Source organism: Empidonax traillii, unplaced genomic scaffold (genome assembly GCF_003031625.1).
Source record: "Empidonax traillii isolate 1590-97213 ecotype Southwest subspecies unplaced genomic scaffold, ASM303162v1 scaffold374:size1477467, whole genome shotgun sequence".
NCBI lineage: Eukaryota > Metazoa > Chordata > Aves > Passeriformes > Tyrannidae > Empidonax > Empidonax traillii.
The window spans coordinates 1,173,354-1,200,994 of NW_020955567.1; the positions used below are offsets into that span (position 1 = coordinate 1,173,354).

Genomic DNA, 27,641 nt, shown 5'->3' on the forward strand with positions numbered 1-27,641 from the left:
TCCCTTCTCAGCCAAGCCAGCCTTCTGCTCACCTGCCTGACTTCTAACACTTGGGAATTGCCTGCTCCTGTGCCCTTAGGAGGTGCTGTTTGAAAAGTGACCAGCACTGATGGACCCCAGCACCTGCAAAAAACATTTTCCCAGGGGACCTTACTTACTAATTGCCTGAGCAGCCTGAGGTCTGCTCTCCTCATGTCCAGAGTCAAGATTTAACTGCCACTTTTCCTCCTGTCAACAGAGAGTTTAAACTCGATCGTTTCATGGTCGCTGTGGCCAAGATGGCTTCTCCTGCCTTATCAATGTAGCTGAAAATTATTATTTTATTCAGAACTTCCAGTGCACATTTCTGATGCAATTTCTAAATGTTAGCACACTTAGGCTTACTAGTTTTCTTAATTGCCTTCAGTAAAGAGCTTTGTCAAAACCCTTGGAAAAGTCTACATAAATTAGATCAAGAATTTCTTCCTCATCCATTATTTTGATGACAAGTTCAAAGAGTTCTAACAGATCAGAGAAGGTTTTCTTTCAGCAAAGCTTCCCTGGCAGAAATTAATCCAGAGCTTTGCTCATAATTCCATTATTGATGATATATTCAATCCATTTAGCTGAGACTCAGCTCAGACTTACAGGTCAGTAGGATAATTCTAAATGTAAAAAAAAAAAAAAAAAAAAAAGGCAGCAAAAGTAAAACAATATTCAAATTTTAACATTTAATTTTTCAATAGGCAATTAAGTGCTAATAAAACTTTCATCAGCTCAGCTCCCTTCAGTTCATTATAAACCTCATGTGTAGACAATCTGCCATCTGATTCTGCATTCTTTTTAATCTTTAAATTTTTCTTATTATTTTCTTTAAATGCCTCAATTTAATATAATAGCTTATTTTTACTACTTCACAAGTGTAGGATACTTAATTTTATTTTCTGCAGAAGAACCCATACATATAGATATTTCAACTTCTCTGTAACAGTTGTTTTGAAATCTGCTCTTCAAAAACAGCAGGTCTGATGATATTTTCATGAGTTTTTCTGTTTCTGACGTAGTTCAAAAAATCTTCACTATTTCTTTCATCTTCAGCTACAAGGTCTTCCGCTACAAGGTTTTCTGAGAAAATGAATTTTCCAACTTCCAGTTTTTCTGCCATAATTTCTATTCTGTTTCAATTGTTACACTTGGCCTGAAGTTGTCTGGAAGAGGCTATATTTGGGGTAAAATAAACTCTTACCCCTCAAAATTTTATGCATTGATTTTTTAATATTTTTTTAATTATCTGAGACAGACTTGCCATTTTAAATCCTAGTCATGTGGTAACTCAAAGAATTGCTATAATTAATTTCATGGTCACAAAAGGAAATTCACATATCTACTTACCTTAATTAAAAGAAATGAAAATGGGACACCTAAATATTATTACATATAGCAAAATTTTGCAGATCAGTTATAAACAGTGTCAAAATATAATAAAAGAAATTGTATACATCCATTTAAAAATTACATTTTTACACAAACTATTTTGATTAGCAATTGTTTTTACAGTTTTTGTAGTGTTTATTTTTTGTTAGACTAGGTTTAATTTTTTTCAACCATGTACCCTGTTTATATCTCTTCCTGCCACTGGGAATAAGAAGATATATTTTTAGATGTTCTATTAAACATTCAGTTACAATAATTTGATTTTACTACTTTCCTACCAGAATAAAATTATCCGAATGTTTCCTTTCTTCCAGAAAGCTCTGGCAGACTTTCCCCAGTCTGGGTAGGGTTTGTCCTGAAGCATCATATCTGTGACCTATAGGGAAAGCAGAAATCATAGTTACAGTGGCATCACAAAAGACAGTACTAGAAAGGACTTTAGGAACATTTTTATTTTACATATGGCCCACCTGCTTTGGTTCTGATAATGTTAACAGTTAGAAAGTAGAACAATAGTATATCCAGTATTATTTGCAATCAAAATAAAGTATATTAACCTCCATATTCTGCCCCTAGAAGTGCATGCAACTCCTTGAGGAACAATGAAACCTGTAGAGATCCGAAGATAAGAATATAAGAGGAACCAGTCTAAAGGTTAAAGCAACCTACAGTACATAAGTTACGTTCCCCTGTGGCTGAAAAGCTTTCTGGTTCAGCCTGGGACAGGCAATACGTTTCCCTGAGAGCTGCATCAGCAGAATTTCCACTCTTGAAAGCAGAACTGCAGCCAGAGAGTGCAAGCCTGTGAATTAAGCGCTATATGCCATTTATAATCTCCTCTCACTTCCTGGAATCATTAAAAAAAGTGCACTTGGGACTAGCAACACAAAAAAATCTCAAAACTTCCACAAAGTTTTTAACGTATGAAATATTTACCCTCATTTTCATAATTCCTACCTAAAGAGACCATCTGTTTCTCTGTCCAGAGACTCACTCATATGTATACAGTACTTCTGGTTGGTACATGAAAGTATTAAAAATTATTTTCAGCTCGAAGAGGGAGATGAATATCCTTCAGGAACCTGCACCCTTGGGAAGCTGTGTTTTCATATCCATTTACTTCAAATTAACTGTACTAAAAAGCACCAAAAGTTATATTAAAATAAACTCATCGATTCCGTTGTGCAAAACATCCGGAGGAGTGGAAACCAATCCATACGCAAAGATCTAAGAAATAATTGAACAGGTAAAGGAAATGGGGGTGACCACCTGTTTCAGAATTCAGAGAAGTAAAACAAATTTATCTGCCATTGGTATCAGTACTCATTGGAAAACTGCTACCTGTTTTGATCAACATGAAATTAACTCTTAAGGTTTCAGAAGGAAATAACTTCAAACTGAAGATAAAATTTCTTGGTTTTAGTTTCCACACTAAGGTTTTAAAATCCAGTTTACTATCCAGAATGTGAGCTACCACTTTTAATCAATGACATTAACAGCGTTTGCCAAAAAGAACATGTGGCCCATGAATAAACTAAACCTGCATTCAAATGCTAAATTTTGGCTTCAAGACCATTTGGAGTTAAAAGTGCTCAGCATATTAGCCTGAAGGGCTGGGTTCAATGGATAACGAACATGCTAAATAGAAATACCTACTCTAGGATTTTATGATTCCATTAATCCAAACCTTAACAAAGAACAGATAGTATACTGAAATACCACCTTTACCAGCTGTTTTATGTGGGTAAATATTTTCTCAGATCAGCAAGCTGTGATACTTTTATGTAAGATCCCTATTATCTAAATAAATATTTCAATATATATTTAATGCTGAACAAGACCTCAGTAAAGAATGAATTCACTACTTTAGTAACACTTTTTTCCTCATCGGAAGAGTCAATATAGTAACAAATATTTGCAAAGAAGAACAGATATTTCAAGAGTTTTTATTATTTACATATATATTTATATATTTCTTCATGTTTCAAGGTATTTTCTCCAGATACTTTCTGGGAAATAGTTACTATATTTGGTAGAAGGACGCAATTTACAGCTCTTTGGCCAATTATTAGTGTAGCATGTTTCATGAGAATTGCATACAAGATGGACACGCTTTCTAAGGAAAATGGCACGACTAGGCAGGAAATGTTGTTTCGGATATCAAACAGTTGGTATTTTATCTCCCAGCTTTGGCATTTATTTTAAGTCGTATCAGCAGATCAATGTAAGGTCGGTTGCAGCTAAATTGGCTGAAGCAGAGACAGTCATTAAAGGGATGCATTCCATAAAGAGAAATCCAATTACCTTTTGCATTAGAGAAATCAAATTCATTTGCTGGTTTGGTCAAGGACAGTCAGTGTGGAAAACAGCTCACAGGAGAAAAGCACTGAACATTGTCATAGAGCAAACAAGTTTTAGATAGAAACATAAAAACCTCATTGTTGCTATTAGAATGATGTTTTTAGAAAAAAGCAAAAATATAAATTTTAATTCAATTTGCAGAATTTAGTGTAAAGAAATGTGTGACTATGGGGTTTTTTTCTGTATTTCACAATGCAGTTGTTGGACATCAAACATTAATCCCTTTTTTACTGGAGTACATTTGAAAACATTGCTGATATTTGGAAATAAAAACTAATTGATCATTTCAGTAATTATCTATACACATCTTATATAATCAAGATAAAATGGGGAATCCACTTACAATGTAAGTAAGTAATGTATTTTTTTCTTGAACTGGAGATGCAATATGCTTTAATCAGTAATTACACTGATTCAATTCAGAAAAGAATGACTCCTATATACAGTCACTGTATAATCTTTCATTTTATTTAGTATCTCATGAGAAAAACAGTTACACTGGACCACATTGCAGAAACAAAGTTGCATCACACACATTGCCTGACTGTTTAAGTTACACAAATAAAATTTTTTTGCTCCAAAAAAATTTCCATTAACAATTAATATGTCTTGTATATATTATGGAATCTTAAATTTCACTTTACCCTAAAAAATATGACTTTATCAACTATTCATATTATTCAGTTTATATTAACTATGAAGCTAACTCATAGTGCTTTAAAAAAGGTATATCACTATCATTAAATTAATAGTAAAATGTTAAGATTCCCAATTTTTTGTTATCATTCCTTTTGATATGGTCCTTTTGATGTTTGATACAATCATAAAAGGCTTGGGTTGGAAGGGACCTAAAAGATCATCCAGTTCCAACCCCATCCTGCCATCAGCAGGGACACCTTGCACTAGACTAGGTTGTTCAAAGCCCCATGAAACCTGGCCTACAATATATACTGCTAAACAATAAATAACACAAAAATTTGAAAAATTATGAACCTGTGATTCAAAGTCATATTCAGAACAAGTAACTTACACAAGAAGTGCAAAAAAGCAAAATCATGAAAAGTTAAAAACAAAACAAAACAAAACAAAACAAAACAAAACAAAAACCCAAACAACAAAGGAGTAGGATACCTAAGGTACCTGAGATAAACTAAGTGGAGCGCTAAGACACCTTAAGGATCATTTATTGATCAGGATGATCTAAACATACTTTAGATCTCTTCTTCTTAGACACTCAAGTCAAATGATGCTACACTGTCTTTCCAGCACAGGCAAAGTCTGCACTAGGAGTTTTGGGTAAGGCAAAATAGAAAAAATATCTCTTCTATTAATAAGTTGACAGCAAGCGAAACTTTCTTTCAAAAAAAGAAAAAAAAAATACCTAATACTTTGGTCTGCCTTCAAAGTATCTTCCAACTACTTCACTACCAGGAATTATGCTATCATCTTCAGAGCACAAAGAGATGACCCATGTAACACTAATGCAGCATGGGCTTCTGGCCAAGCTGTTTTCATCTGGCAAATTGTATTGTTGAAATCTAGTGGTATAAAAGTACATTAGATGGTTTCATAATAGCACTTCTTCATATAAGCAGCTGCAGAAACTGTTTCTTGAAAGAGAAATGGACTCTGGACTCTAGGACATGATGAATTCTATGTTGCAATATTCATTAAGTGGAGACCTACCCTAAGCAGAGGATTTTCATTGCTTTATTCATTCTTGAATAAATCATCAAAACAGAGTAAGAGCATCCCTCCAGAATTCAACAGAAGGTAGAAGCCAGGATCCACACGAAAAGCCCAGAGACACAAACCAAATGGTGAAATCTGAAATATTTTTTTTATTTTGATACAGCAATGAGCAGTGAAAGATCTAATGGACAGTAGGACTGCAACATCTAATAACAGTAAAAAAACTGCTTCTATGCAGTTAGCCAGGAGGGCATGACATCATGGTGTTATTGCTGGAAAATGGAGTAGCCTGAATAACTGCATTTGGCAAAATATGTCTGTCTATCACTGTCGTACGACTCGAATATTATAAGTTTTAATTTTTTCAATTTTTATGATTTTAAAGTTTTAAATTATCTTTTAAATCATAAATGTCTTCATAAGTAGCACTAAATTAATTTCACTTGAAACTCAGCCTTTAGATAGTTCATAACTAGCACTTTTCCACACTCTATGAACTCTTTACACAGGAAACATTATTTTCAGTCCTGCAACTGAGATGTTTAATTGATGAGAGTGAATACTCATTCTAAGAGCTTTAAGAAATTGTAAAGATGTCATAGTGTCAGGACAGGTCCAATGGCTGTGTCCCAGGAAAGAGCATGAACATTGCATTCCTCACCACTGATATTTTTGCAAAGCCTCAGCATTGCTTACATGTTTCTGAAAAGTATGTGAATTTTTCTCCAAAGTGGGGCTAAGTCAGGTTAAAGTAATTATGTTTCCTGAAGTCAGAGTGTGAAGTCAGTGAGAGCTAATGCATACTGCTGAGGGCACATGCTCCCTTTGCTTTGCTGTTATGTGCTTTTAGGTAAGAGCTATATATAGGTGTCCCACTAACTGCACATCAATTCTTTATCATATCTCAGTCTTTAAGTGCTATACTACATCACAATAATCATATGCCAGACTAGGGAAACGTTAATACTCAGTCATTAAAATCTTCTATCCATCACTTTTCTCTTTTTCTTTTTTTGAGATGTTTAAAAAACTGCAGTGCTGTTCACTTGATGTACAAAAGTAACCCATATGGAAAATACTTTTATGCTTTTTTCATCTGAATGTCAGAGAGAAAATTTTCTCCTATGGATGGTGACCAATCTGATAGCCTTCTGTGATGGGTCAACAAGGGGAGAGCATGAGGTGTTTTCTACCTTGACCTCAGCAAGGCTTTTGACGTTGTTTGCCATACTATCCTCATAGGTAAGCTCAGGAAGTGTGGTTTAGATGAATGGATAGAGAGGCGGATCGAGACCGCCTGAATAGCAGAGCTTAAAGGGTTGTGATCAGCAGAGTAGAATTATGTACCAGTACAGGTTGGAGTCTGACCTACTAGAGAGCAGCTCAGTGAAGAAAGGCTTGGGAGTCTTGGTGAATGACAAGCTGGCAATGTGCCCTTATGGCCAGGAGGGCCAATATTATCCCAAGGTACATTGAGAAGAGTGTGGCTAGTAGGTTGAGGGAGGTGATCCTCCCCTTCTATTTGCCCCTAGTGATGCCACATCTGGAGTATTGTGTCCATTCTGGTCTCCCCAGTTCAAAAAAGATAAGGAGCTATTGGAGAGAGTCCAGAGGAGGGCCACAAAGATGATTAGGGATCTGGAGCATCTCTTTTATGAGGAGAGACTGCAGTAACTGAGAGGGGATCTCGTTAATGCATATAAGTATCTCAAAGTCAGGTGCCAAGGGAATGATGCCAGACTCTTTTCAGTGGTGCCCTGTGATAGGACAAGGAGCAATGGCCAAAAACTAAAATACAAGAAGTTCCACCTCAATGTGAGGAAGAACTTCTTTAGACTGAGAACAACAGAGCACTGGAACAGGCTGCCCAGGGAGGTTGCAGAGTCTCTCCCTCTGGAGGCACTCAAAACCCTTCTGGATGTGTTCCTGTATCACCTGGTCTAGATGATCCTGCCTTGGCAGGGTGGTTGGACTGGATGATCTCCAGAGGTCCCTTCCTATCCTAACTATTCTGTGATTCTGTGATCAGAACTCAACATTTCCATAGCTTACACATGATAATATGAAATTCCTCTTTTATTTCTGAAATTGTGTGGCAGTTGAGCAGAAGTGTCAAAAACTTTGTTACACATTCTTCAGAAACAACTGTCAATTTATTTCAATCCCCTCTGCTACATTTTGGAATATAAAAAATGTGTAAATGTTTGAAAACAAATGTAACATATATTTGTAATTAGGTTCACAGATCTATAAGATAGATTATATTTTTCAAGCTAAATATTAATAGTCAGCTGTAAATACAGTGCTAGATTTTGAAGAAATTTTGTCTGCTTCTTACATTTTGAAACATTCCTAATTTGGTTTGATTTCGACCATGGAAACAATGAAGCTTCTTTTAGGATGCTTCTCCTCCAATTTAATTGCAAGAAATTCTTTTTATATTTGCATTTTCAAAGTGACAGCAAACATAGAGACAAAACGGCCCCTTCAATCTACTCTGTTTTCTCATTTTAATCAGAGCCAGAACATTGTTCTTGTCTTACCAACACATATTGTTTTAACAATAGACAAATCCTGGAAAACAGTATTAAATTGCTGTCGCAATTCAGTGATCAATATGAACGACAAAGAATATTACGGTTCACTTTTGTTGCTTCCGCAACAGTCCCCACTGTGATTTTGTGCATTTTCGTATTTTCTACCAATAAAATGTCTCCTGAGTTTTGCTCTTATGAGATGCTATTCTCCTAATCCACAACATTTGCATGTTCACTGTCTCACATTTGAATTTCCATCAAAATCAGTTAAAGAACTTCTTTTGTGCAAACAGAGAGGAGGCTTATATTAATTACTGCCATCTTTACTGATCCATGCAAATTTATTTCTTTATCCACTGAGGAAGCAGCAAGTCTCCTCTTCTTTAGCCAGCAGATCTTGATTTGGTTTTGAGTATTATCACAGCAGTTTCTGCACAATCCAGGGATAACAATTCAACAAGATGGTGAGAACAACTAAAAATATATATGCTTTAGACTGAAGTTTAGAAAAGTCACTTTTGCTAGCACTTCCTTTCAATTTCCAAATTGAGTTAGGACAGAATGTTCCACAAAGGCAATGTCTAGCCCACAACGAATTTCTAGTTAAAAAACTTAAGATATCAAAAGATGGGTTAGGGAGAAATTTATTTTAGATCTATCCAAGTTATTCTGGAAATTATACTTTGCATTTTAACACCAGAAGAAATAATTCCTAAATAAATTTTGGGGGCTTAAAAGCTATATATAAAATTTAAAAAAAAAAAAAAAAAAAAAAAAAAAAAAAAAAAAAAAAAAAAAAAAAAAAAAAAAAAAAAAAGAATAATTTTCTTTTAATGGGAAGCTCCTTGACAGTTTGTAAATATAAATAACTGTTTAGGAACAATTGCACAATTGAAGCAGAACTTCTGCAGAAAAACTCTAAACTGTGCCATCTGATTTTCCACCATGTTTCCAGTCCCTACTGTGCACACAAATCCCTATATATATGCAACAAAATATATTGGCTGCCATGTGGCAAGCACTTACTGTTTATATAACCATTGACAGCACATTTCAGAAGACTTTTTTCTTGCTTTACAGCTTCCTTATTAGTGTTACAAACGTATAAGCAGAGGTCTGGGTAATATCATGTATTACAGACAAAGTGTGAGACATAAAGCCACACCATGATTTTTATTTAAGGCATTCAACTCAGTTCCTTCTTAGGCTGTCGTGGCAGGAGAGCTTGCTTTACTCATTTAGGGAGCTTGGTGGTTTTGGTAAAAGACCAGAGACAGAAGTTATGCCATGGTTGGTGCACATGTCCCGCACACATCTAGACCAATGTAAATTCTTTTTACAGTCAGTGAAAAGAAAAGTTTTGTGGTGAAATTCATTCCAAAATGGATTTTGTTGTAAAGATGTAGCTATTTTTGTCCACTCTAAAACAGAACCTGTTCAGATGATCACAACTGCTGGCACTGGAAGTCTGGTAACATGAATCTCAACATGGTTTCCTACATTTCTTAGTGTTTCTCACTGAAGTGTCATTAATCCAGTTAATGAAATAACTGATGGCTCACAACAGATGAAGTTTTGTTATAGGAAAGGGCCATATTCACACATCCTATACCTAAAATTTAAGTTATTGCCCTCATCAAGCTGTTTCAGACAGAAACTTAGAGAAGCCTTAGGGTTGCTTGGGCAGGTCCTGGAGGGGAGCAAGCAAAGATTGTAGAGAGACAAGTCATATCGCAAAAGGGTAACCCAATCCAGTGAGCAGAGCCAGCAGTTAGAGAGATACCTGTTTAAGTGCTTGACTCAGGTTTCCACAGGATGTGCTTCTGTACTTTAGAGATTACAACTGCAATTCTCCAGGGAATGATGCCAAAAGTGCATTGGTTTACTTCTGTGCAGCAGACTGTTGCTTAAAACAATCAAATCGGTGTACTCATTTTTAGTCTTGGATCTACCAGTGCTTACACCTTAACCAACATTATAGGCATTATCCATTGATTTTAATTCAAAAGGCACACCTAGGCTAAGAGTCAGCCTTCAGGTCTCCCCATCTTCTGTAGTTGCAGAATCAGGCAACTTTTCTTTAATCCTACAAATCTTATACACTTATCTACAAAGCAAAGCACTAAAGAAAAAAATTGAGCCAGCATGTGATTAGCACAGAGGTAGTCTATGCTACATTGATGGAAATGATAGAAAGTTCAAAAGGAGTTCATGCTGAAAGGGAATTTTTATGCAAAATGCAAGTAGCAGTTTTTAAATTAGGGTGGGATATATAATATCTTGGAATATTGAAGGAATTCAAGCATTTCACCATTTGCCTCCAAACTACAGCAACATACAGGTTCCAAACTCCAAGCTGTGTAGTCACATCACATAAACACAGCAGTTTTGGTTTAGGATATATGAAACTATACACCAAATGGTGGCATATTGTAATTAAGACATGATTCAGCCTTGAGATTGTCTTAACCTAAGCAAAATTTTTGATGTCTGAATGTGCCTGCAAGTCACAGACAAGTTCAACTACCTGGTCTCATAAAAAACATAGAGCTCAGGAAGGTCACTATCCACAGCAATGAAAAACTGGGAACAAATTCTGGTTTGATTTGGCTTAATACAACTCAGATGTTGAGCTATTCTGGCTAGGTTGCCAGCAGTTCTGGATATATTGACAAGGGGTATTTATGTCTCTAAAGACATTTCGTCTGGACTTTACAAACAGGAAACTTACCAGAGTACCTGCTGTAGAGCACACTACCAGCTTAGGCATGTCAATAAATGTCAGTTCCCAGGACATGCAGGAGTCCCATGCCAGACAGGTTCACAAGAACAAAGGTTTCTACTGATCAAATTTAATTTCCTCTTTCAACATCTCCATCTAACAATTTTCTCAGTAAGACTTGCACGTACTCATGTGCTGTAACAGAGGCAGGCAGTTTTCTGCATGGGTCATTAGCTTACTCTCAGACAGCAGCATTGTTTTTATTTGTATCATGATGCCCTCAGAGACTTACAGTTAGAGCTGTATACTGTCAATGCAACTTCTCTGTAGTCTATGTCTTAATGTTCCAGAAGGTCATCATTTGCTGTTCTGACACTTGGTCTTCAGAAAAAAAATGACAACACACATGCTGCTCGGTGCCTTTCTCCTGCCTTTTCCTTTTCCACAAATAATTTAATTATATTTGGTGAGTTAAGGGATGACAGAAGACCGATAAATGAATAGACAACATTTGCAGTGAGGGTACAGTTTTAGGATGATTCTGTGACAGGTGAGGGAGTAAAAAAAGAAATATTTGTGATATTAATTTGTGACAATAACATATTTCTAAGGAATTATTTAGGACTGTGCTGTTTTCTTCTTTAACTTCCACTTAGTGACTACTAAGGGAGTATTTTCTAGTGGAGAAGACTAAGTGAATGTGAGATACAATGGGTGGTTTTGATTCTTGATTGTTGGGAATTGATTTCACTTTCCATAGTGTGCTCTAGATCAACAGCAAACATTAACTAGAGTAAATATAAGTAACATAAGCACATCTTTCAAAAATCTCTCTTGATGTGTACATAACGCAGAATGTAGTAAAAATGAATCAATCAGTTCAAATCACGAACGTGATTTCAAGCTCTGATGTTTACTCTCTGTCTTTCCCCACTGTCCCATAGCCAGGTACACAAGCCACAGGAGATCCATCTGAACGCTGGGATGCCCCCAGCGACGGGCAGGAGACACAAAGGCCAGTCTGCTGAGACACTCCCCTGCTTCCTTTTGCCAGAACAAAGAGCCTAATTAAATGAAAATCTATCTCCATGCTGCTGTCATCATGCTGCTTTTCCAGTTGATTCAAAGCTGTGGTGTACTGACAGCTCAGAGTGGTTTCAATCCATTTCACTTCTTTATGAGAAGCCTTTACTTTAGAATAAGTAAAGAGGAACTCGAAACTTCCTTTACATGGCCTTTTCTGCTCTGCAATCACAGCAAACACAGCTACTATATGACAGTATTTTCACTCTAATAGTGAATGATAAGAATTCTGTACAAAACAAGTTTCTCATGAAAACTCTTACCAGAAAACAGACTGCAAAAATTAATGAAGTGTTTGTGAAAAACGTTCCCATAGCTCTTTCTAGTATTTGCTTTACCATACTATGAGATATCACAGGACTAAAAGAATGTTTATGTGCAGTTGCTGGTCCTTCGCCAGATTTATGGGCGGCATCATTAATTGTTTTCAACTACCCTTTTCTACTGAAGCTACAATCACATTGAGCACACAGTCTATCAACAAGTTAGAAATCCTTCTATTTATTCACATTTCCTGTGCAATTCTGCACTTAAGGTGCAAGCATGGCCATAGTTTTGAACCATTCTCTTTAAAAAAGTTACATTGGTCTTACTTCCAGAATAAAGAGTTCTCATGAAAGGTACTCAGTGGAAGGTAATTAATACCAGTTTCACTTCAACAGAGGAAAATCTCCAGACTCTGTTGCAAAATCTTTTGCTATTATGAATAACAAATATTTTGTTTTGAAAAGTCAGTCAACTGTTTTTTCTTTTGGATTATGTTCTTTAAGAACATTCTGGCAATTTTAAAATACTTCAGATTATAATTAAAATGTAAAAATACCCATCAAAAATTCACAAAAGGATGTAGTATCTTTTTAGAAAGCTAAGAAATAAAGTTTACTCTTAAACTGCGTTCTCAGTGCTGACAAGAATACAAAATGAAGTTATGTACCTATTCCCTCAATTGAGGGCTTCGGGGATTAAATATTAAAAAAATTGAGATCATCACTAAAATTGTCTCTATTAAAGAATCATAATATTGGAGGCCTCTAGGGTTTCTACTGATATCACTTTTCCCTTAAAATGGTGTAATTTGCTCAGCTCAGATATACCAAATTAAGAAAGATAAAACAAATTAAGTTTCCTCTTTTCTTCATTCAGGTTTTAAGTTTCATGTTTTTGAAGATTTCACACCAAATGTGATACCTTGAAATAAAGTGGAGTATAAGACACTTTTACAGTCACACAAAACTCCACCTTGGCTTTCAGATAAAATTCCTGCTACTGCAGAGTCGTGAAAAAATATTACAAATTTTAATAACTCCGAATAATGATATGTTTTTGTACAGTAAACACCAAAGGGAAAGCTGGTTATTAAACATTAATTGATACAACTGAAAATGTTTCATACTGATCCTTGTTTGGGAAGAATATTGAAGACACACAGGGGATAATGGTTTGTGAAGAATTCTTAAGAACTTGTGGGGGTCCTAGAGGGTATTTCAGAAGAGGAGGTACAGTAAGATGAGAGCTGAGAGAAACTGCACTATCTCCAGGGGAAGGATTTTACACTTTCTTCTGGACTTGTGCTGAAAGATGTTCCACAGCTAATTTGACACTAAGTAGATAACAGGTTTTGCAGCTAGGAAGTCAAGGATTGCTAGAAATGATTGGTAGTAACATTGCTTCCTCACATCCCCTTGGCTGTAGTCTTTAACCAAAATGTTTAGTTACTGAGCATAGGCAGAACTTTGTATTTTTGTTGGTTTTGTTCAATAAGGAGTGCAAGAATGCTAAGACCTCCAGGCAAAGAGAACAATCTAAGAGAATGGAAGGAAATTTTTTCCACTTTTAAAAACACTTGAGAGCATAATCCTTAATATACAGTTGTTTTTCAGCTCCAAATATGCTTTCATTTGAAATTGAGAACCTCTTATATAAACAAAGAATCAAGATTTTTTTCATTTTTTTCTTTCCTGGCTTCATATACATCACTGTCCATCTGCAAACCTTTTTCCAATGGGGAAGCAGGATTGATTTGGCTTAGAAGAAAAAAAAATAACATTAGATCATGGTAGCACAGTTATTTGCCATTTGTTTGACATGTTTATTCTTTATCTACCATCTACACACAAAACCATATGAAGTCAGCTAACGGTCACTCATTAAAAGTACTTTTGCCTTATAAATATTCATAAGACACATCGTAGTGAAATCCAATATATTCTTTCAAAAAAGAACAAAGCAGAAAAAACTCAAGGAGACCAACTTTACAAGAAAGTTGATTTTCTTTAAAGTTCAGATGTTGCAAATTAAATATGCTGCTTTATCAACATGGTGTAAAGCAGATTTTTTTATCAGATTGCCTTTTGAACAACAATTTTTGGTCAATTACTACTTCCCATGTGGAAATTTCTCAAGGCTGAGCCATACTGTGTGCACAGCTGATATGCTACAATCTTCCCTCTACAGCTGGTCTTGTTTGTCGTCTCAGTTTACTTGATTAAGCATTTTAATCAGTGCTTTGCTTAAGACTGTGCACCTTCTGTTGAAAACTGTCTGGCTGGTATTTAGTTGAAAACTAGCTGACTTCTTAACATCTTAGACTTTGGCCTTTGCTCATTCCACAATTTTGAAGCCTTTATAATCAGTATCCTACATTCTTTCTTTCTTACCAAACAACAATGAATGTTCTCCAATAACTGCAAAGTTCTGTACTAATAATATTGGTAAGCAGTTTTTAGTGAAGCTGCTAAGCTGTCTTACACTTAACATAATGCCATGGAGAATATATAACAGACTGTCTCCTTTTGCCTTAAGCTTTGACCTTTTTGCCTCTAAAAAATAAAATATTTGGTTTAGTAATATATTTATCCCTTATCTTCTGACTGTTTTGTTAAGTCACCCCTTTTATTCAGCCAGTTCAGGTGTTTGGAGCATTTTTTTGGACAAAGTAATTCTGCTTTTTCTCCCAGAGTTCTCAGGAAATTAAATTCAGATTGTATTTACATGCTTGAGTTAGCTTCAGTGTACAATTTAAAATCACCTTTATTCTATTCATCCTATGTTTATATATGTCTCCCTTATGATATTAACATAACCCAGGAGTGTTATCAGTTGGGCTTTTCTGAGTAGACCATTTGGCTGTGCTCCAGCTTTTTGCCTTGCTCTCTTAGCACAAGGAGGGAAACACTATATTTTGGGAAAATGTAAGTCCCATCTCCAGAATCCACATCGCACATGTCTTAGTATTTTCTAGAATTTTTTATTGATAAATGAGAAACAAAAGCTCTCCAATGAATAAGCATAAACAGGACTTAAAAAAATATATATTTTTTGCCCTATAACTGTGAATGGAAGCCAAAGATTCAGTCAGATTATTAGTATTCTCAAAGAATAACTACATATGCTCAAGGGGTATGAGACAAAAAATTCGCTTTATCTGGGAAAAGATAAAGATACTATATTTATATATTTACTGGATATCCATTACTGCAATAGGCAAATTATATATTTAAAGTTGATTTGCTTTAAATTTAAGTTACATCCCCTCTATATCAAATACATACTTCTGCTTTACTAAAGTGTCATCCTCCCTGCCTTGACTACAATAGGTCACTTTAAACCAGTTCTTAGATTCCAGCTTCAATGCCTCTGAATTCTCACTCTTAATCATAAGTCCTTGCTCAAAAAAATATATTTTAAAATTACTCAGCCCAGGACTGAATAGCCTGTTTGTATTAGAACACTGTGACATTGTACCTGACAACTCCATTCCAATCCTAGTTTGAAAGACAGTCTGTTGAAAGCTCAGCTAGTGCTGTTGCACTTGCATTTTAACCTAGGTACATATGAACCTAGCAGGCATACTGCTGGTCTAACTGCTACCTACCTGAGTTATTGTGGTAACACTTCAAGCATAAATGACAAATATAAGTGATGATGTTTAGTATATGTGTAATGCATAAAGCTGAAATACAGATTCCCTGACTTCTCTTGTCACATAAACAGGAATCTCATGAAAATGTTCACTGATGAAAAACTGGAACAAAATTTTTAAGGTTTATTTATACAAGCATATATACGTTATCTATATATGCTTGAAAATTAGTAATATCTGTAAACACTTTTATTAAAATTGCAGCTCCTCTGTGTATATTGGCAAAAATGTTTTATAACAGATGAAGAATGAAATATGATTACAGTTCTAGATTAGCTAAAATTGGTATGACCTTAGGCCAAGTATGAAGTATTTCTCATGTAAAAATACAGCATATACAGGCATTTTCACTTTGTAATAGACTTCCTGAATCCTATGCAAACCCAAAGTTTAATAAAGACCCTTATCAGCTTTGAAATATATGCTAATTTTTTGATGGAAAAATGAGCCAAGAAAATAGACAGTCAAAGATGACTGAAACAGTTTCTAAAAAGAGAGTGAACTTTATGGGAGACAGGGAGACAGAACTGTGGAAATGATATAATACCAAAAATGAGAGTATGATGTTGAAATAAGCTCAGTAAATTGACATATAAATGTGTAGTTGAAAAAGAATGGAGATCCAATTCAGGGCAACATTTCTGCCATTTTTACTAAAATTTTTTTCTTTCATTTCTGAAACAATTACCAAAAAAAATCCCAAAACCTGGCATTTATCAATGACAGTAAACAGGACACATTTAGAGCAGCTACTTTCAATCTGGTTCATACTATTGATGAAAATAATCAGAAAAATTGCTATATGCTAGCTGTTTCACTCTAACAACCAATGTAGCATAAAAACAGCAAAGGAGCATTTGATTTCCTGTGTCATATACTATATATATAAAATATATAAATACATGCATATTTCCTCTGTCAGATACTTATATTAAGCCCTCCTAGAAGTAGAAAAAGGGGGATATAAGCTTTTAGAAAAATAAATTACTTGATGGATTAAAGTTTTGTAAATTACATTAATGATTAGTTTATTTTTAATGGTGAATTTTTTAATAGCACACTGAAAGGTGATAGTCACTTGCAAATACAAGTTTATACATAAAGGACATTTCTTGTTTTTCACTTTTGTTTATGTGTGCATCCTGTGCGTAAACATAGGACTAAATATTTCATACGCATACCCCTTTCTGGCCCAAACAGAGTGCTCTGGAGATCTGACTGACAGAGAGTCACAGCCTGAAAAATGAACTTAGGTTCCAGTTCCATGAAGAATTTTGTATAAGCAGCATTTTACAGACTGCAAAGTCAATTGCAGTCAGCTATCCCAGGTTCAAGCTCTTGCCCCAATCTCTAAGGCAGGGAAGTCTATTACACTGGATTACTACCACTCTCTCACTGAATGACCCACCTGCCTCCCGAGAGTGTGCCATCCTCAAACTGCTCTCACTGCGTATCTTACCATTCCTATAGTGAAATAATGTTACCTAGTAAATAAACAAATTATCTCAAAGCTTTAGACTTTTTTATACAAGCTCAGAGATTAATTTTGTCCCCTGTGGGTTTTTCTCCATTGATTCTTCTGGTTACACAAAATGATCTAAAAACATTCTTTGGGAGTCAATGGGAAAGCTCAACCTTCTGGCAATCTGCGTGACCTCTACACTGTCACAACTCCACTGCAATTATTAGTTACAAAATAAATTCAAGATGCTAGGAAACAAAATGGGCAGTGAGAAAGTGCTTCTAGAAAGGAGGATGAAGCAGAGCTGCTGAAGATGCTATGTTGCTGGAGAAGTGTTACAGAAACAAAGAATGAACTTCTTCAAATGGAAGAATATCAGGTTTAAGAGTGTGAACAGGCAAAACAAGGCATGTTTACATATGTTGTTTTAGGTACAGCATCAGAAAAAAGTCCTCGTTTGAGCACTGGGAAAGATATTTCTGAAAGGTGATATTTGTAAAGGGCATTTCTGTGCCAAAATTCTTATATGACATCCTAAATATATGATATATACACACCTATACCATTTTTATAGCAGAATGCCCAATCAGGAGAGACAGCATACATATGGTTGTTCTTACTACATTATTTTACAGTACTCATTCTGCTGTAGGAAGACACTGAAATAGAGCTAAAATATATTTTGCCTCTGCTCATTCTTGTTTTTGTAACTGTCACCTGACTATTTGATTAGTTCGGCTGTGTCTTCTTTCACATTCTATAGTCTTGATATTTTCCTGATCCAAGAAGTTTCTGGTTTTTTTTATTTTTGCAGTATTTTTATTAGCACACATTGTACAAATGCGTTAGCCTTCAGAGAAAATCCATTAATCATAATTATTTAAGCATTTTTTAGAAGTTTTATAGGTAACTTGCAACATTTTTTTCTTGCCTTTCAGTAGTGTGATAGCAACAAAATTCCATCTTGAAAATAATTCCAGTGGTTTCTGACTCCACTCCTTTGTCATTAAGTGCACCATAAATTAGAAACCTGGCAATAAATATTATGGCACAATGATTAGGAATTACATTGCTTTGTGGACTTTTCCACTTAAGAATAACACTGAGGACTCTAAAATCTGTAGTTAGCTTTCTGATATCAAAACAGCTATGCTTTGGCTGCATTTTAAGCCCTCTGAGTTTGCACTGAAGCTGATAGAGAGGGTTCATATGAGCCATTCTGCTGACTCATGCATGTGGCCATAATATCTGAAACCGGTGGATGGTAGAAAAACACTGAAGAAGACACTTAAGAGAGTTCTGCATGGTCTTGACCATCTTCATTTCTACATTTTTGTCTGACGCCCATATCATCACAGTAATAAGAACTTGTTGCTTTATAGCTCCTGGAGGATAAAAAAAAAATAACCAGACAAGTGGTATCAACCACACAGTAATTTTAAAGGAGGAAAATTAACAAAACCCATTTGACTTTAGCTATTTGAGTTCAAAGCAACTTGCTCAGACAGCTTGGCCAGTTTGCTATACTGTAGATTTCACTGCTTTTTCATCACAGCAAATATCAAATTATGGGCAAATTTTGGACATGATTTATTTTTTTCTGGAGTTGTCTTTGCAGACATAATATTTGTCTTCTCTGTGACAAACAGTCCAATGGAACTTGCATTTTAAAACATTTTTTAAGATAACGGTACTTTTTGCCCAGATCCCTACTCCGAGAAGTATGGCTTGGAATCATCCAGGTATCTACCAAAAGGTGAACTGGGATGAGAATCTTCCTGGAAAAATCCAGGATGCTGCATATGCATGAAAAGTATAATATATTTCTGTGGAACTGCCCTTGCAGTTAACATTGTGATGTCTGATGCAGAAGAAAAACCTCAGCTGTTCTACAAAACAGAAATGGGTTTGCCAAACCAAAACAAAAAATGAAGTAGTTCATGATTCACATGGAATCCCAAAACACTTTCCATTCCTTTTAAAGGTTAAAAGCAGTTCTAATTCAGGATCTGCATCTTGCCAAAATCAGTGGAAAGTTATGATGAAAAAGGATGTGAAAGGGCTAAATTCTGCTTCCATTACACATCTGTAAACTTTGGGGCAGGCCCATCAATGTGAATGAATGGACCATTCATAAGAAAGACTAAGAAGGACCATTATTTTATACCCACCTAAACAAGAACAGAGTTCAGCTAAAGACTTTAGCATTCTTCCTGCATTCTTGTCCTTCACAAGGCAGTCAGACTTTCCTGTCACAGTTCATTACACTCCCATCAGAATTGTTTGACGTAAATTACAGATCTGACACTCCTGGTGTCTGTCACTTGTTCCTCATGAACAATATGTAGTGCATATAGCACAATTAGCATTGATGGGAATGGTATGCTTAATTTAGGAACAGGTATGCTATAAAGTTGCTGGAAACAAAATACAGAACTTAAAATGACAAAAAATCTGCATTAACTAAACAAAATGAAGAAAACTGTTCAATTCTAATCACAGGACACAGTTAAAATATTTAGATAAACAGTTTTAGAAATCATACCAACTGCAAAATAGTTTCTAAATATTAATTAAAGGTTCTATTTAGTAATATTTCACACATGATTTCCTCGCCATATGTATTTGTACAGCTTGAGAAGAAGAAACACATAACAACATCTGGTTAAAATTGTTTGAAGGTACTAATGCTACACAGCTTGAATCTAAATGCAATAGAAGTACCCTCCTTAAAAACGTATTCTTTTCTAGATGAAAAGACTACCAATATATTCTTTGTGTAGACTTATCATGTGTCTACAAGCAATGTCAAACTGTATTTTTAGCTATGGAGTTTACTTAATCCCACAAGGCTTTATCTTGCCTTTATGTTGACAAATGAACAAGGCTGAAATATATGGGATCTGAGCTTCTGTCAAGATACACTGCCTCAAAAGTCACTGTTCTTGCACACCTGTTTCCTTTAAGCTATTGACTTAAACAGAATTTTATTATTCCTCTGGGCTTATTACTGAATTCCTCAGTAGTTGCAATTAATTGCCTCCAAGCTTTACTTTTCTGGACAAGGTAAGAGAATGCAGCAGAAATATAAAATGATACCTAGATGTGATGAGGTGACTTTGATAACTCTCATTCAACACACATGGCTGTTGTCTTGATAGGTTTTCTTATTCCCGTGTTCCTGTTTTTCAAAATATACTTGTGACATATTACCAGATTAAAGTTCAAATGCTGCCTGCATTGCTTGTAAGATCTTTTAGTTACTAACATAGGTAGTAATTATTAGTAGTATTAAAATGAAGTTCTGGTTCACACCTCAGACTTCATTTTATCTTTAATATTTCTCTATTGAATGATGAAAAATGACTCTGCCAGCTCTCTGTATCTTCTATACTAATAAACGGTGCATCTCAAGATTCTGTAAAAAAATATTAATAATTTCCAGCAGATAAATATGAAAATTTAATTTTATTTTTTTTTTAATAGATTTTTCGTCCGAAACTATTACATTCTTGGACTAAATTAGGCCTGGGAGCTGCCATGGAAACTTCTCTATCAGAATAACAGTTTTTCCAGACATTTTTAATACACTCAAAATGTTGTGAATTTATCTATTTTAAGATAACTTTATTTATTTATTTATTTTGACATATATAACCTCTGTTAGACCTCATCTGGAAATACTTTTTCTGAGGTTCACCACACAAATCTGTAAATTTAGTAAAAATTGTATCTACAACAATTATGTTCATCTTATCATCTCAAGCCAAATCTTGGACTTCTTTCTAAGTTTCCTTTTCTGTTAAAATAAAAACCTAAAATTGAACTTAGAGAACAGGGAAATAAAAATTCTTGGTATTGTTCTGTGCCACCAGGGAACTAACAGACTTGCTCTGGATTAGCTCACTGCATAAACAGAACAACCAGGCTTTTCTTCATCTTACAGAAATAATTAATCATGGGTCCAATTTGCCAGTCTGATGGCCCCTGTGAAACCAGAGCAGTCCCCTCTGCTTTGCATCACTTCTGGTAGCCGGTTGCCCATTTCAGTCCTCAGTAGTCTATGGGAGAGTTATGGGACTCAGACTTGCTTGGAGCTGCATTGCTACCAGTGAAGGGACAAGTAGCCTATGTGATTCCTTCTACTAGCTCAGGAAGAAGGGAGAGCGGGAGCAAGAAAGGCAGACATCTACTACCAGGACAGGCATCTATTTACTCTGAAATGAACAGGGTTTTCCTTTGTCACCTCGAGGCAAATTACTTAACTGGAACTGCTCTGGTATAACAAAATAGGTTATAATTCTAGGAGGGATGACAACATTGTTGACACTCAGTAGAAAGGATGAAAGAAGTATTTGGATCAAAGATGAAAGACTTTTTTTATAAGCTGGTCCTGGCTAGTATAAAAAATCAGCATGTGAACACTGAGCATTCCTGAATTCTAACAACACTTGTAGATGTCCTAATAAACAGCAACGTCTGTACAGCATAATGGGGATTTAAGATCTCAAATAATTTAATTGCAACCAGTATAAGCACAAGGATGTAAAAAGAGTAATGTTTCTCTTCAGTACATGCATTTATATCCACTGTTCTCCCCTCATCTACCCAGCTAGTCATTCCACCATAGAAGACCATCAGATTGGTCAAGTGCGATTTCCCCTTGGTGTATTCTTCTTACAGTAATGCATACAAGAGCCTTCTTTTCTCACACATAACTTTAGAAGTTTAACTGCTGTGCTTGATGACTCTATAACCAAGACAGACAATGTCAGAGGACAGTCAGGTCCTGGTCTGAACAGAGACCAGTTGCAGTCTCTCTCCACTATCTAGAGAGAAACATAGATCTTTTGACACTTTGCATGTAGGTGCTGCAGTTAAGCACTTGAGTTAGCACGTTGGCCCGCTGAACATAATACCAGGAGACAGATTCTTATTTTCAATTTCCACATCCTCTCTGATCAGCATTCTTCACAAAATGCTCTTTCTTCTTTTTTTTAATATTTATGATGAATGAAGGGTTGCTAGGCTGCCTATGAAAGTCAGTAAGGTGCACAAATACTTGAAAATAAGCGATTTACTTGTTGCTACCAACAGAAGCCAGTGCAGGAACACCCATAAAGTACTACAGTAAAGTCAGAGGCGACAGTAGTGTGTTTTCTTCCTTTTATTCAGTCCCTGTGTGTGGCATTACATTCTCTGCAGAAAATAATTTTGAATAATCCTTCAAGGTCTTGTTAACTGCTCTACGTAAAAATATTTCAGGAGTATGACATGAAAACTGTTTGCACAGAGTAGTTAGTCTAAAAAGAGGAGATTCACAAGCATGTCTGACAGCTAGACTATACAGAAAAAGGAAATGTAGACCTATAGAGAAAAAGGATACACACAATTTTTTCTTAAAGCACCAATTACTTCAATGAAAATACTTTTTTGTTGTTATTTTCAAGCAAATTAAAAGCTAAAGAAAACACTGCTAAAGAAAACAATGAGATTACAGACAGGCTGTTGTTCCTTAGTTACACAGACATGACCACAGAGATAAATTTCAACTATGGTTCTTAACAGGAAATTCTTTATCATCCAGTCAACAACTGTCATCCTATGACCAAAGTGGAGAACACATAAAGTTCAATCTGTATCCATGGAGACTGTGTATCCTGAGGCTGTATGGGATACATATGCTGCAAAAATTACTCCTAAATCCTGTCAAACAATTATTTCTTCCTCTTCACCCACAATGAAGATCACAATGAAATTAAGACAACATCACCTTACTAAATGTCAACTTATTTTTGAATAAAGTACTGAAAAACATACTTGTCTTCAGAATCTATGAGACAGAGACTTGGTAGCAGGGATCCACACACATATGACCTCCAGACTGATTACCACATCTCATTGTATCCAAGAATTAAATATATATACTGTGAAAAAAACTCCCACTGCTACAAAAAGCAGCTGCTAGTCTGCTTAGCAACACAAGCCGCTGTGAACACATCATTCTGGCACGCTGCTCTCTGCGCAAATTCCCCCATGATTTCAGAGTCCAGGTGGAGGTCATTGACACAGTCCTCGAAATTCTCTGTGGGGCCAGCCTCAGGTCCTTGAGAGACTGCCATCCCCTCTGCAGTGATGACCTTTTCTGACAGCTGTGTTCCCTTGGAACAATGAAACTGTCAGCCAAGGGAAGAAGATCAGCAATGCAGAAGACTTGACTTTACAGAACCTAAATCTTGGTGAGAACGCTACCATTCAAAAGAAGGAAGTGACTAAATCTCACCAGCTTAAACCATCAAAGCTTTTCCTTGCCTTCCCCAATAAGTTTCCTCCACGCCCAACCAAACCCTGCAAAATGGATGGATGGATTGGATTCCAGCCTTTGGCATTTGGTCATTGCCAGACGTAAATACAAAATAGACATACATAGTGAGAGGAGTAATTTGGTTCCATGATTGCTCTTGTGTGGTTCTTAGAGTAGGGAAAAAAAAAAAAAAAAAAAAAAAAGCCTAGATGACTGCCTGTCTACTCTGACTCAAATGTATCTTATAGTGAGGCCAACGAAAATCACTGAAAACTGAGTTTCAAGTCATTCTTCCCAATTCCGTGTTCTCTGAATTAGAATTATTGGTTATTACAATTAAAGTTCTTTCCTTAGAAAGACAGTGGTCCTTACTGCTAGCAAAGACACTTCTCTCTCCTTCTCCCATAAAGTGCTTTTACTTTTACACTGGGGAGCTACTCAAAAATTATAGGAAATTCAAAACAGTCTTCTTAAAAGTTTTATGGTTTAAACAGTATAGTGCTTGAGATGGGCAGAAAAATTTCCTATTGAGTATTTTTGTAAGAGAACGGGAACATTCAGTCTCAGAAAAATTTTACTGACTTTAACAAGAGTGGTTAGTATCTAAAAGAAATATAGCACAGGCTGTCATAAACATTTATTAGGATTAGAAGGAATGAGCCTGAACTTTTAACACTCTTTTCATACTATCATGATGTCACACTTAAGTCATGGGACTTTATCCTTACCTGAGATATGAGTGTTACCAAAGAAAAGTGCTGCACAGACTTAAAAAATGTGCCAGCTGGCAGAAGCAACAGGACTGACTATAAACCTTAGGGTAATAAGATGACCTGGCATGAATACAAATGTATATAATTCACTCAAGGGATTACATTTCTGACATCATAAACTACAAGAACACTGCCTGAATGCTTTATGGACAGCAGTAGAGCCCCAAGAGCAAAATCAACACTGCTCTCTAAAGTCATTCAGTATTTTATATAGAATAGACCATGAACTCTTCAACATTTGAAGTTCAGAAACTTTTAAAAACACAATGAATAATTCAGTTTTTTTCTCAAGTGACCTCAGTAAAATGATGCTGGGGACTGAATTCAACATTTATAAGTGAACTGAAACTGGAGCAGCATCTAGTAGTGCTACAGCCTAGAAGGAGCGGGAGCTTTCTTAAAACTTTTAAAACTCTCCCCCTCATTGCCTGGCATGTAGGCTTGATCTACACACTATTTTTTACACAAATACTGCTATATTGGTTGTGGAATGATCATTCTCATGTTGTCAAACCAGTTTTGGAAAGGGTGCAGTTATATTGCTATAAACATGTGTGTTGAATCAGCCTTTTCTTTTAAAAAGACCTTGGTTCTAACTTCATCAGGAATAAAACGAGTTTTCTGACTTTTTCAGTATTATACTGAGGTCTCAGAGGTCTTCTCCAACTTAGTTGATTCTGTGAATCTGTAATGCCGATAGTTAGGACACTTTGCACAGATGTTCACAAGCTATAGCCATGTGTATGGCACACTGAGTGCTTACGTAAGGGAGACATGTTGTTTTGCTGCCTGGTAATGTTCATTAATGAATTGTACGCAAGTTAATGCAGTGAAGTAAGTACATTTTTTCTGTGCTACTACTATGTTTTAGAATTTCTTTTTATCTAAATACAAGTAATTCAGTCTGCTCCTCTTCCAAAAATGAACCGATCATTTGCTACAATTGTACACTTAATTCTGAAATGCATTATGTTTTTAGCAATTAATTTTCTTTAATGAATCACAATATCTAATGCCAATCTGAGTTTTCTCTGACAAGTCAGCCCTACATTACAGTGTTACAGTCAATATATTTCAGTCAGCATCTGTGCTTCATTACCAAGAGCAGGTGTAAAGATGTAGTTTAACTACAGAAAAGAATCACATTCACCAAGTCCCACCTCATAGAACTCTGAAAAAGATAACAAGTACAGCTAGGGTTAATTCAACCCATTGTGTCTTCTGTAACCTCCTTTAATAGTGTTATGAAATTATATCCATTAGAACTGGCTAGTGCATTGCTGTGATCATGCCCCTGCTATATTCCTGTTTCTCCTAATTTCAGTTTCTTTTATATAGTATGATGGGTCACTTTGACGAAAACCTCAATAAAAGCTATTCAACCTTTTACATAATATTGGCATATCTGACACAGATATCTCTCTTGGGCTGAAGAGGAGCATGTAGATATCAGAAAATATGCATCAGTACTGCACAGTGAGTATGGTCCTTGGTGGCAGTGAGAGCTGTCCCCTCTGAGCATCAAAACAAACTACATCATTGCAATGAGAAAACAGCATGCATGGTGGGTGTGCCAGTAGGAGCAGGGGAATGATCCTTTCCCTGTACTCAGCACTGGTAAGGCCACACCTGGAGTGCTGTGTCCAGTTCTGGTCTCCTCAGTTCAGGAAGGATATTGAGGTGCTGGAGCAGGTCCAGATAAGAGCAACAAGGCTGGTGAAGGGACCTGAGCAAAAGTCCTATGAGGAGAGGCTGAGAGAGCTGGGGTTCTTTAGCCTGGAGAAGAGAAGGCTCAGGGGACACCTCATCACTCTCTACAACTACCTGACAGGAGGTTGTAGCCAGGTGGGTGTCGGTTTCTTCTCTGAGGCAACCAGCAGTAGGACAAGAGGGCACAGGCGTAAGCTCTGCCAGGGGAAGTTTAGGTTGGATGTTAGGAAGAAATTTTTCGCAGAGAGAGTAATCAGAAATTGGAATGGGCTGCCCAGGGAGGTGGTGGATTCACTGTCCCTGGAGGTTTTCAAGATGAGACTAGATGTGGTACTTAGTGCCATGGTCTAGTAATGGATCAAGGGTTGGACTTGATAATCTCTGAGGTCTCTTCCAACCTGGTTGATTCTATGATTCTATGATTGTCTACGATATAAGAGGAAAGGGAAGAAATTGTGCTAATGTTAAAAAATTCAATCATCACTGATGTTTATTATTACAGCATACCCTTCGCATTCTACACCTTGCAAAAAACCCACACAAACAGCCAGTGAAAGACGGTCAGTGCATAGAAGTGTCAAAAAAATGAAACACAGAAGATAGAGGTACAATAGATAAATAGACAGATGAAATCATCATTAATTAGGTGCGCAGAACTTTAATTCCATGTGAAAGAACTGAAGCTTAATGTGTACTGAGAGGCTGTTCAGTCTAAAAATACTGGGCAAGGGGTTCAGAATGGACAAATGACAAAGGCAGAAGGAAATATGAGGAGTTTAGGATATTGTTGTGTGTTGCACAGAAAGAATAGCAGCAGGAAGAGAGAAAGGTAGAACTAGAAATAAAAGACATCCTTCCTGCTCCATTCTGCACTGGTGCAGCCTCACTTTGAATATTGTGTGCAGTTCTGGGCACCACAATGTACGAAAGATATTAAACTGTTAGAGAGTGTCCAAAGGAGGGCAACAAAGATGGTGAAGGGCCTTGAGGGGAAGCCGTGTGAGGAGCAGATGAGGGCACTTGGTCTGGTCAGTCTGGAGAATCTTACCAATTCTGTGACCAAGCCACCATTTGGTTGCAGAAATCCTACCTTCATTCTCTGGGTCAAGTATTAACCTAAGTAAAACACAAATATCCCCACTTCCCATTTCTCCCAGCGTGAAGACCATGTGGCAAATGGATAGCTTGGGACTTTTTGTTGTTAGGCAGTGTTAAGCCATACAGGTATAAAGCCTTTTCCTCATCTGCCATGGATATTCTGAAGGTCTATGAGATATAAAAAGAAGTGCATGCAAAATATGTCTGCAGTCTAAAAAGTGTCAGCCCGTCTGATACAACACTTAAGTGTCATGAGTTGAGCTGTGCCTTGCACTAGCGCTGAACCTTTGCCAGTGATACACTGATGTAAACATACTTGCATGCTTTGTCTTTATTCTAGTAATCCTTTTCACAGGACTCTGTCCATTATGAAGGAGATTATAATGTCTAAAAACTCTATTTAGGTTGTTTCTTTACTATGAAATTGGGATGTTGGATGGTAAAACTAATTTTGTGGCATCATATGATGAGCCAAAAATTTAAGCAAACCACCTAATTTCAAGTCAAGAGAAATGGAATATGTGCCTTGAAACTCCGCAACAAGACATTAGTATAAACTCCATC

At 36.2% G+C, this 27,641-nt stretch overlaps 1 protein-coding gene across 2 annotated transcripts in view; it reads right to left on the reverse strand.

The window, feature by feature from the left end:
* The window catches only part of TMEM117 (transmembrane protein 117), a 193,280-nt gene that overhangs the window by 67,467 nt on the left and 98,172 nt on the right, over positions 1-27,641 (reverse strand). For both annotated transcript variants that reach the window (XM_027892905.1, XM_027892906.1), the window contains one exon: positions 1,692-1,789. In XM_027892905.1, the coding sequence (XP_027748706.1) occupies positions 1,692-1,789 (98 nt within the window). The remainder of the gene's footprint in view (positions 1-1,691; positions 1,790-27,641) is intronic.